The sequence below is a fragment of the Eutrigla gurnardus genome, assembly GCF_963514095.1.
Source record: "Eutrigla gurnardus genome assembly, chromosome: 21".
In the NCBI taxonomy this organism is placed as follows: Eukaryota; Metazoa; Chordata; class Actinopteri; order Perciformes; family Triglidae; genus Eutrigla; species Eutrigla gurnardus.
In genome coordinates, this window is record NC_139932.1 from 15,340,219 (window position 1) to 15,352,290 (window position 12,072).

General features: G+C 41.8%; 1 protein-coding gene across 1 annotated transcript in view; it reads left to right on the forward strand.

Annotated features, from left to right (window-relative positions):
• The first annotated feature begins 3,418 nt into the window (after positions 1-3,418).
• Positions 3,419-12,072, forward strand: part of cerk (ceramide kinase) — a 31,494-nt gene continuing 22,840 nt past the window's right edge. The window contains exon 1 of the mRNA XM_084038726.1: positions 3,419-3,680. Coding sequence (XP_083894852.1) covers positions 3,545-3,680 — 136 coding nt within the window. The 5' untranslated portion in view covers positions 3,419-3,544. The remainder of the gene's footprint in view (positions 3,681-12,072) is intronic.

Genomic DNA, 12,072 nt, shown 5'->3' on the forward strand with positions numbered 1-12,072 from the left:
ATCGGCAAGCAAGCGCCGCTGTGATTGGATGGACCGGCGCTTCCTTGTTGGGAGCCAATCACAAGTGAGATCCGCCGTTATGTGGCATGGGGGGGGAAGCTGTCGACGTCATCGTCCACTGTCAATACTTTTTAACCGAAACTTGAAGCTACGTGTCAATCAAAGACCATCAGCATCAGGACCAGAAGCAGGAAGAGACATTTAACACGACCCCTTCCACATCAGTGTATTGTATAAGCGCACATATGTATAGTTTAGTAAGGTTTACTGTTGTTTATAATAGTTTAAATACGTCTACTTTACTATTCATATAAACAAACAAGTTTTAAAAGATGATATGATTATATACATTTCTGAAAATATATTGTTTGTATTGATAAAGTACTTTAGCTTATTTCTTTCAGAGATTTTGACTGTAAATTAGAGTACCTCTTCTGTGCAGATAGTCCATATTATATTATTTAGCTTATTAGATGTAATTTTAGCACCATGCACTGTTCAAATAGCGTGCCTCTCAGTGTGTCAGTGTGGTATTATTATTAAAAGGTCATATTTATAGGGATTTACATAAGCCTTGCATTCATATGTCTACACTAGATAGAGGAAAAAACAAGTATATGTTTTTAACATGACCTCACCTTTCAATAAGAGGGTAAGTATATTTATCTGGGGGCCATATTTGTCCCGGAACATGAAAATGCACTATTAATTCTTATCTGCTTTATCTGCTAAATGACCTAAATGTAAATGTAATGTAAATGTAATTCAATATTAGAAGTACAAGATTTAGTTGGACAACAACTAAACTTCCCTTCTTATTATCATCTCTCTTTCTGGCTCTGTGTGTGTCACACACAGTCATACACAGGGGGAAAAATGCTGTCATTGAAGAAGGACAGGATAAATCATCTTAAAACCAGCTCAGTTTCCCTAAAAGCAGAACTGAGGATGTTCAGGATGACATGAAACATAGTTTAGTCACCATGATGTCAGTGGTGATGTTTTCCTCATCACTGTCTCAAGATTTTGAGAGGTTACTGCAGTTGCTGGATTATTCAGGCTGGAACAACGCGGAAGCACCTCATTCCTGTTCACGAATTAAAGGGCTTTGGGTGTTTGCGCAACGTACCGGCGCAGCGCTGTTCCACCAAGGGCTTGAAGGAGACAGGTTGGAAATTAGGAGCTCTCACTCCGTCACTAATCCACGGTACTGCGTGCATGACGCTGTTTGGGTATTGGTTAGTGGAAATGCAGTAAAAGTTGTCATCCTTCCACAGACGTATTCTGTTGAAACTTTTGATATTTAGTTATTTTTATCAGATTTTTTTCTTAAAATGACACGTATCAAACATGAGAATGATCCTGTTTTTTATTATTATTATTATTATTATTATTTATTTTTTTTGGTTTGCAATTAGTTTCCATTTCTTCCTATCAAAAATAATCTGTGAGTTGTTTTTAATGACACTTTAACGAACGTGGAATTATTGGTTCAACTTGTAGTCCAGCACACAATTTAGACACTTTCGTTTTGATATACAAGTACAGGCTATAACAATATATTACAGCTTGTTTGTTTTTTTTAATTTTCAGGTCATCAGTTGCATATTAGAGGCCTACTCTGCTCGACACGTGCATGCAATATCATGAATTATGCCAATTCCGATATATACACTCAACAAAAATATAAACGCAACACTTTTGTTTTTGCTCCCATTTTTCATGAGATGGACTTAAAGATCTAAAATTCATTCCAGATACACAATATTACCATTTCTCTCAAACATTGTTCACAAATCAGTCTAAATGTGTGATAGTGAGCACTTCTGCTTTGCTGAGATAATCCATCCCACCTCACAGGTGTGCCACATCAAGATGCTGATCTGACATCATGATTAGTGCACAGGTGTGCCTTAGACTGTCCACAATAAAAGGCCACCCTGAAATGTGCATTTTTTTGCTTTATTGGGGGTCTGGGGACTCAGAACCAGTCAGTATCTGGTGTGACCACCATTTGCCTCATGCAGTGCAACACATCTTCTTCGCATAGAGTTTATCAGATTGTCAATTGTGGCCTGTGGAATGTTGGTCCACTCCTCTTCAATGGCTGTGCGAAGTTGCTGGATATTAGTGGGAACTGGTACACGCTGTCGTATACGCCGGTCAAGCACATCCCAAACATGCTCAATGGGTGACATGTCCGGTGAGTATGCTGGCCATGCAAGAACTGGGACATTTTCAGCTTCCAAGAATTGTGTACAGATCCTTGCAACATGGGGCCGTGCATTATCTTGCTGAAACATGAGGTGATGTTCATGGATGTATGGCACAACAATGGGCCTCAGGATCTCCTCACGGTATCTCTGTGCATTCAAAATGCCATCAATAAAATGCACCTGTGTTCTTCGTCCATAACAGATGCCTGCCCTTACCATAACCCACCACCACCATGGGCCACTCGATCCACAACATTGACATCAGCAAAGCGCTCACCCACACGACGCCACACACGCTGTCTGCCATCTGCCCTGAACAATGTAAACCGAGATTCATCCGTGAAGAGAACACCTCTCCAACGTGCCAGACGCCATCGAATGTGAGCATTTGCCCACTCAAGTCTGTTACGGCGACGAGCTGGAGTCAGGTCAAGACCCCGATGAGGACGACGAGCATGCAGTTGAGCTTCCCTGAGACGGTTTCTGACAGTTTGTGCAGAAATTGTTTGGTTATGCAAACCAATTGTTTCAGCAGCTGTCTGAGTGGCTGGTCTCAGACGATCTTGGAGGTGAACCTGCTGGATGTGGAGGTCCTGGGCTGGTGTGGTTACACGTGGTCTGCGGTTGTGAGGCCGGTTGGATGTACTGCCATATTCTCTGAAACGCCTTTGGAGACGGCTTATGGTGGAGAAATGAACATTCAATGCACGAGCAACAGATCTGGTTGACATTCCTGCTGTCAGCATGCCAATTGCACGCTCCCTCAATGCTTGTGGCCTCTGTGGCATTTTGCTGTGAGACAAAACTGCACATTTCAGAGTGGCCTTTTATTGTGGGCAGTATAAGGTACACCTGTGCACTAATCATGATGTCAGATCAGCATCTTGATGTGGCACACCTGTGAGGTGGGATGGATTATCTCAGCAAAGCAGAAGTGCTCACTATCACACATTTAGACAGATTTGTGAACAATGTTTGAGAGAAATGGTAATATTGTGTATCTGGAATGAATTTTAGATCTTTAAGTCCATCTCATGAAAAATGGGAGCAAAAACAAAAGTGTTGCGTTTATATTTTTGTTGAGTGTATTTGTTGCACGGTATTTAAAATAGGCCAGTTTCCTTTCTCACGACTGAGTGACTCCTCCCTACACTACACGATCTTTGACTTAAGTCCCCTCTTCTCCTGACAGCAGCCAACAACCGGCGCCTGAACGCTCCTCGGAGACGCCGGACGGACGCCGTTGTGTTTCGTTACGCGGGCCGTAACAAAGTTAAAGTGACGCTCGTCGGACGGATTGACAACTTGTGTCACATCCGAGGGACGATATGGAAAAACAAGCCGCGTTGCTCTCTTGCAAGCTGTTCCACAAGCTCGGACAGGTAGAAGTTTCTTTAAACCGCAGTGTTTTAACGTGGGAGGAAACGGAGAGGAGCAGAAAACGAAGCAGCGGCGCTCAGACAGGTACGTCTGATGGTTTAATACCTGTGTGACTTTAAGCCAAGAGGCCCGTCTAATTACTGGAACAAAGTGAGCAGCAGCTGTTTTCCCAGTGTGAACTCCTTATCAGGATCATGCACATGTTGAGGGGGCAAGAGTCAGGTCATGTAGTCTGTGTGGTTGGAGGGTCTGAACCCTGACAAGAGCAGGTCACACACACACACACACACACACACACACACACACACACACACACACACACACACACACACACACACACACACACACACACACACACACACACGGGGGTTTCAGTTAAGAGATAATTAGGAGGCGCTTGTTCATTACAAGCGAGCGCTGGTAGGGGTTGACAGTTATTTTAATGTGTACATCAGGAAGGAGTTCATTCATTCTCTCTCATTCATGAAACGGGGCCTTGCTTGAGGAAAGCTGCAGTCTTGTTTCCAGCTTCATGAAGCAACAATTTCTCCTAATATAGACTTTCAAAAGACAACAAAACAAACAGTGAGGATTTCTCCTAACTGATCTGATTGGTTGCACCAACTCTTGATAGGTTTAAACTCGGCCTAGTTAGTGTTTATAAGTGAAGCATTGAAACACGTTTGCATCACACCAAAGTAGTTCAAAAGTAGGTGAGTTGTTACTGAAAGGTCGGGAAACCAACAAGAGGAAGCTCGATTTTTAAATAATGATCCATAATAATGATGTTGCCAATTATTTTACAATGAGAGCAGCAAAAGTGTCTAAATCTAGTGAGAAAACCAAGATGACACCCCGTCACCTCAGCTTCCAAGCCACTCCCATAATTTATCATAATGATGATAAACGGCCAAAACGGCTATTATTAGTACTAATGGCTGTCGGACCAGAAATTATTCATCGATTGTCATCGTGATGTCAATAGAATTTCAACATTTTTTGTATTTATGTTTTCTAAAATACATCAGTAATATCTTATTGAGCTTGTTAAAGTGGAACTACACCCACATGAACATGAACAACTCTGGTAGACAATGTTGCTCCAAGATTACTTTCCATCTTCTGCATCCGACAACTGTCCCATAATCCAGACGTCCTCATAACCTCCCGGGGGCTAATGTTTGCTCATCCAGACGACTTCCCTGGCCCGCAATTACCGCACGACGTCGGCTGGAGTTATTACAGCTGGCACGGCACACTCCAGTCGAAACCCGGCCATTGACCTTCCTCAAAGTGGTATCAAGCGCCCTATAATAACCCACCATAAAGACTTTCATTTATTGAGTCAATGTTCAACAAGGCTTTCGCCTAAAAGTCTCCCTCGGTGATCGCTGTGACAAGAGCGGGTCTGTTTATCCACCGGGGGAGGGAATCAAATAGGTCGAGGCACATTTCGTCACGAGGGAATGAAATGACTAAGTGCTTAAGCACGCTAAAGTGGTGGACTATATTTATCTTTATATTTGTGTAGTGTGTGAATGGATTGTGCTTATCATTAGCGATCCATACAGGCCAGTTAATCAGTGACTTGGGTCAAGACATGAGTGGTGAATGTTTTTATTTCTGGACTCCATGTGTTTTACCTGTTGCTGACTTACATCAGAGGCTCTGTTTGCTGTTATTTCTATGTGTTTAAACAACAAAAACTAATTTTGACAGCTAACTGATAAGAATGATATGTATTATATATGATTGTGTGGATCTGGACATCATAATAAAAAGATAATTAAAAAAAATAAACATTTAAGATGTAAAATGGTGCAGCTGGAAAAGGCTTATTGGTAAAAATGTCCCTTATTATTATTTGTTTTTGGAGTTTTTAGGTATTTAATAAAGCCAGCGGCTTACCTGCATGGTGACAGGATCAGCATGCAAAACAGCAGAAATAATGCAAATTATTATTTTTCTTTGCCGCAACATAATTTTCCACTTTTTGTTGACTAAAAAATTATGAAAACAGATGACAAAACAAGGAGGGATATTAGGAGAAATATAATAGATGTTAGTTGGTAGAGATTTAACATTTTCTATCAAACAACATTTGCAAGCAAAGGGATATCTGTGCAGTAGAGAAGACAGGAAAAGTTAATCCCGGCTAATAGCCGAAAATCATGCAGCGTGAAATTTGACAGGTCTTCTTCAGCTCATGTTTCCCTTTTCTTTTTTCTTTTTTCTGCCCCATAATGTCTGCGTTCCACCTGACAAACTGACAAACGAGCTGTAAATGCCAAGAGGAACTGATCTGTGAACATTCAGTAGATTTTGGTGAAATCAGAGCATCAGTCAGTTCGAGGTGTTGAGGGGAGAAGAAGACGGGAGAATCCCAGCATCTCACGTAATCCAATCACTGAGATGGCTCGGCCTCCGAGCCCAGAGTAGATCCTATGTCCACATAATGCCTAAGCCCCTCCTCTTATGTGATGCACGCTGCTATCGGTGGAAATCTCGACTAAATCACGGCATATGCTTTAGAAAAGCATCTCCCCGTCCCTCCAAATCACTATGCTTAGCGGGTAGTTCTTCCTCGGGCCCTCTAAGCCAGGATATCTCTCTTGGCCAGAGGGCTTTTTTAGATATTTGCTTTCCCCGTATAGCAGAGCTGGATACAGATCCAATATGTAACAGATCGGATCACTGAAAGCAACAAAGGGAAATAGGGTATCGGCCTCAAAGTTTCCCCTGTAATAAAAAAAAACAACAAAAAACATACCTAACAAGTAGCCGAACAAAGCTGCGTGATTTTATGAATCAAAAGTTTTGGAAGAAGAAAAAAAGAAGACCATGTTAGCAGCTCTGCGTCTCAGTTTGTGTACTTCTGTACTCACGCTTGCTGTTTTGAGTGCATGAGTGCAGTGGTGTGCTCGTAACCATGGTCACCATCTTAATTTAGTGTGTTAGCGTTACAGTATTTTAGTAATTTCTACAACGTGTTGCAATTCATCCTGCAAGAGACATGTGATGTAAATGAATCCAAACCACAAGTGTCAATAGAGGAGGTCAGAGGGCCTCCAAAGTCACCAGGGTTCATCCTCTCAGGACCATGAATGTCTATACAGAATATTGGGTCAATCCATCCAGTAGATACGTGTGGAAATATGTGACCAGACAAGTGAACATTTTCACCTTTTTGGTGGCGCTCGTTGAAAAGTCAGTCGATCACCAAAGTCATTAGGCTTCATCTTCTGGGGACCATGAATATCTGAACCACATTTCATGGCCTCCAGCCAACAGCTCCTCAGACATTTGACTGACAAAAACTTCAACCTCATGGTGGCACAGGAGGAACAGTCAGGCCATCACCCAAGTCATTGGGCTTCATCCTTTGGGGAACATGAATGTCTGGTTCAGACTGAAATATCTCCTCAAAAAGCTGATAAATTGACTTCACATTTTCTGCGAACGCAGCACATGGAAATGAAGCTTACAACAAAGTATGTTTACATAAGGATTTGTACTTGACAGTTGTTTCTGGCATATGCAGCGATCAGGCATCACTGCTGCACCGTCAGTGACCCATTACTCCTTCCACCTCCATCCGTTCGCCTGTAAGCCTCGGCTTAACTAAACCCACCGTGCCCGGGAGGAATCCACACGTCTTGTCTGACAGCTCGCTGCCACGTGCACCCGAGCAGATCTGCACCTTGTAATCTAAAGCGGCTGCTCAATGCACAACCCTGTCTGTGCATTGAGAGACAGCAGCAGAGGAGGGAGGGGGGGATGCAGAGAAATAAGGCAGAAATTAACCACTGGAGAATAAACTGTGGTTTGTACTGTTTTTACTTAGCTGCTGCTTTGGACAGCAGGAGTAAAGAATAAGAGCTCTCAGGCTAATTACACAAATGAACCAATGACCCTGACGATGATGTGTTGAAGTGCTATCATCTACCTGCTTGGACTTCCACCTTTAATTTTTTATTTTTTTATTGGTGCAAGAGCAAAATGAGGGGAAAGAAAAAAGAGTGAAAACAAACCCAAAAAAAACAGAAAAGAGAATGTAAAATAAATAATAAATAAATAATAATACTGCATTTTTAGAGAGTGTTTCGGAGAGATCCATTATAAAGCATGTGTTTAGTGTGGTTGTGAGTATGAGAAGGATGAAAGAGCATGAGAATAATAATGGTAACGATAACAGTACACTTTCATAATAACTCGGATTTTGGGGATATATTGTCCAAATCTGCATAAATGATAGTTTGCATCAGTCTCACTCTCAGTTGCATCTTTTCTCCCACCATGCACGCCACCTGGAATGCTACATGTACAAACAGAACAGGAGTGACATTAAAAAAAAAAAAAAAACCCGACATAGTGTGGGGACACCTACGAACGCAAGCATTTCCTTAAGCTGGCGCTGGCACATTGTCAGAGCCAAACAATAAAGGGATTACACGCTGATCCACTGTGTAAAGGGAGGGGAGCGGAGAACAACAGCAGAATATGAATATGATGACAGCTTGTTGTTGTCAGAGGACCAAAAGGAAGGTGAGGCCAGGGCTCTGTGCTGTCACAGATACCACACACACACACACACACACACACACGGATGCATAGGACATATTGAGTTATGATCCTGTAACATCATCTCTAAATTTATCACACGCTTCCTAATTTTGGGCCGATGAGAGAACGTCTGGGGGGACCCAGTTTTAGTCAAGCAGGATGAGCAGGATCATGAATCCAGTCAAAGTATAGGCAGATGTTAATCCACCATAAAAGGTACAAAGTAGCCTCAAACGTTTGCAGTCTGAAGTCAGTTAAGGCCGCTCATCAAATCTACAGGGGAAAGGGTTCATCCTCCCCCAGCAGCAGCGCTTCGGGCTTTAACCCGTAAAGGTCCGATCACACCAGCATTTTTAAGAAGGGTGAAAAAGCTATTTCAATAGAATCACAGCAATCAAAGAGCTGCATTTAACTGATTTAAGCTGAACTGGAAGATCCTCTTCGTTCCAGTGCTATGTGATATAACTGTTGCCAAGACCGGTAGCGCTGGATTTTAGTTAAAGGGCCACTGATTTTATGTTCTTCTCTTAATATGACCCAAAAAAGGTCCCATGTTGTAAATAGTGCGATTTGTCATGTCTTTTATTATTATAAAACAAGCCTAAGTGACTCGCACACAGCCAATATTCAGAAACTGTACCTGAAAACAAGCTCAAGATATACCGTTGTGATGTCACAACTATACAATGAATGGGAATAAAATATCTTTGGTTATTTTAAAGAGTCCCAAGCCAGAAAAAAGGTTGCCACCGATGCATACAATCACGTGGAACACAACTGGTGCTGGCCCTTTAAGAGATTACACCAGGGCAGGTGTTAATCCATCTCATGTGGTTAGAATGGAAACCAGTATAGCACCCCCGACCCCCCAGGACTCCGATGTGTCCGTCTCCGTAGAGAACAGCGCCAGAGTCGGGAATTACATTCACGCTCCGGGCAAAGCAACGCGTTGCCGTTGCCAGAAACTGGAGGTCCATTCCCCGTCTTGCACATTGATAGTTGCACATGCCAGGGTTATTGTGTGCTGCTCCTCGTCCTCACGGGATCACATGTGATTGTTTGTTTGAACTTGGCCTGATTTCCATGGCAGTCAACTTGAACCTCTCTTGTGGGGAACCTGAAGCCTGAGATAGAACTTCACACGTTGTTTGATGCTGTTGTTGTTGTTTTGGACGTTTTGGGAAAAACACTTTCTGGATTTCTGGAAACTTGGAAACCTGGATCTGTCCGAAAGTAAATTAGCCTCCCAGCACCTCGAAAGCTCAACAATGAACACATTTTGTTATTTTTTGTTATGTGTAAAATATGACTTTCTGGTAGGATTTTCTTGTTTTGAACAGGGCAAGGCTATCAGTTTCACTTTGTTTAGTCTTTATGCTAAGCTAAGCTAAGTAGCTACTGGCTTTAGCTATTTGTTTAGCATATGGAAAATCATATTAACCTCATAGTTATTTGTAGCTCTTAGCAAAAAAAAAAAAGAAGTAATGCCCAAAATGTTGAACTTTGTATATCCCCTGCTATTATTATCTGCAGGTAACAAGTTGAACCTAATTCTCCAGTTAAATACATGGGGATTAGATGTAATTGAATAATTATTGGGCGATATTAACATTTATTAATAATAATGATAACTGTTTTGCCTGTGCCTAAATGAAGATACCCAAAAAATATCTTGTAAATGATGTACGACCTACTTCTTTATGAAAAACACTTTTTGCAAGTCAGAAGACAAAGAGATTTTTTTTCCATGAGTCATAATTAAAACGCTCTGCCTTTTAAATGAAAACACTGGTGTCAATTTCACCTGGCGGCCTCGAGTGTTTACTGGGAATCACGAGTCAGTAACACAAACACAAAGCTCCGGGTTACACTCATCTAATCACTTATGTCTTTTAATCCGGTTGAAGTCACACTATTAATGTCTTTTATTTGGATTAACCGACTAGTTTCGTTCTTGGGTATCACCTCAGCTTTGTGGCAACAAATCAAACATGCGAGTGCTTTCTCCCTGGTGCAGTGCATAAAAAGCAGACTTTTTTTGCAGGTAGCGGACCCCCTTCGGCTCACAGTGACACGCTGAGCCCCCGTGGTTGGCTGAGTGCCAGGGAGAAGATTCCTTTCAAGCACAAAGAAAGAAGTGTGTCAGAGCAGAGGGGATCTGCCTTGTATGGCCGAGGGCTTAGCATGTAGCTTAAGGACTGAGCTAAAAAGAGAAAAATAAGTGGGGGAATTTGCGGGTACTGCTTGTGTGTGGTGATGGGATTGTGTACTTGAGTGCGTTTACGCCTCCGAGTGTGTTTGAGTGTGTGTGGCGGGGTTACTGGAGCAATGTGGGAATGTCAGCTATTGTTTCCAGTTCCCAGCAGGACACGGTTCACTGGGATTGGTGGCTCTGTGCTTGTTACTGGGGTTAATTTGACCAAGTAGTTCAAAAGAGAGACCGAGAGATATCGCCCAACTCGGTGATTAATGTTAGTTTTTTTTGTCTTTGACAGAAGTTGATTTGCCCAACAGGCTAACAGAGAACAGGCTTCATACATTTTTCATTTTTTTTTCTTTTAGGGGGGTTTCACTGTAAGCCAGGGAGCTTCAGATAACAAACATGTAAATGTGTGAAACACGAGATAAGATATTCTAATGTATTCCACTGAATGTTTTGGCACAAATTGTGGTACAAGTTTGGTGTTTGGATGTGAAACAAACAGCAAATGTAAGATTTCACGTTTTCTCACGTTCCTGCAGCAGTTGTAATTATCAACACGCAACGTTTTTACCAAAGACAATCTGCTTTTACATATCTGCATAGACTTGCATCCAAAATACACCGTGTCGGTTTTATCAAGACGCTACATCAAACTCGCGTCGGTTTTTAGTCTCGGCTTCCTCCCTGCTGGGTTTTGCTTTTCCACATCGTCATGCACGTGTTTGGAACATGAATCAACAGCTCAAAACAAATGATCGTCCTCAATGATGTGATTCTGTAAGACGTGTAAACAACAGTTCCACATATTAACTGAAGAATTTCCTTAAAGTTTGAGCTGATCTTAAAGTTACATGCCTACACACTTCCCACATTTTTGACATCTTTTCTACTCATGACATTCTGACACGTCACTGTAGGAAAAGCACCTTTAATGAAACTAATGATGGCTGATATTCACTTAGTGTCGGAGTCCTGGTATTGTGCAGGTTGACTGGCTGTCACACGGCCACAGTTAATGGTTGTGTCCAGAATCACTCACTCGCTCACTCCTCCCTGCTCACTCTCCAGGGAGTAGAGGACTATATAGGGAGCTCATCTGTTAAATTAACACTTTCAGACACTTCTCGGGTCATTGTCTCCGCTGGGTTAATTAAAACTTGCTGCATTAGGCATCCATAATAAATAACAGACACATTTTTGTAATAAATACACATTGTAAGTTAATTTTAATGTAATTTAAGTTCTCTGGGTAATCTGTGATGTCACGTTTGGTGCTTTTATTGTGAAATTTATCAACGAAAGAAGCCGTATACGCTCCTGTCAATGTGGGGGGCAATACGTGTATTTTCCCAAATTAATAAATACATTTAGAGTACTTTGGGATCGTCTGCGTTATGGTGCAATGTTTTACTCACATTATATATCTCATATAGTATATTATCATGGATTTGTCTCCATCGGGTTGCTTTCTCTACTTTTGTCCATGTTTTTCCTTCAGCGCAATGCATGATGGTATATAATGTTCAGATGAGAGACAGTCGACACTGTTTGGTGCAGTTCCATCTACCGCCAAAGAGGCCGCTAGAAGCGACGCATCTCAAATCTTACGTTGTACAACTTTAAATAACGCCTTTACTTTCTTTAAAATGGAAACTGGTTTCTTCCATCAGTCATGCAGGTCAGGTGAACTTAAAAAGTTAAAACTCAAAA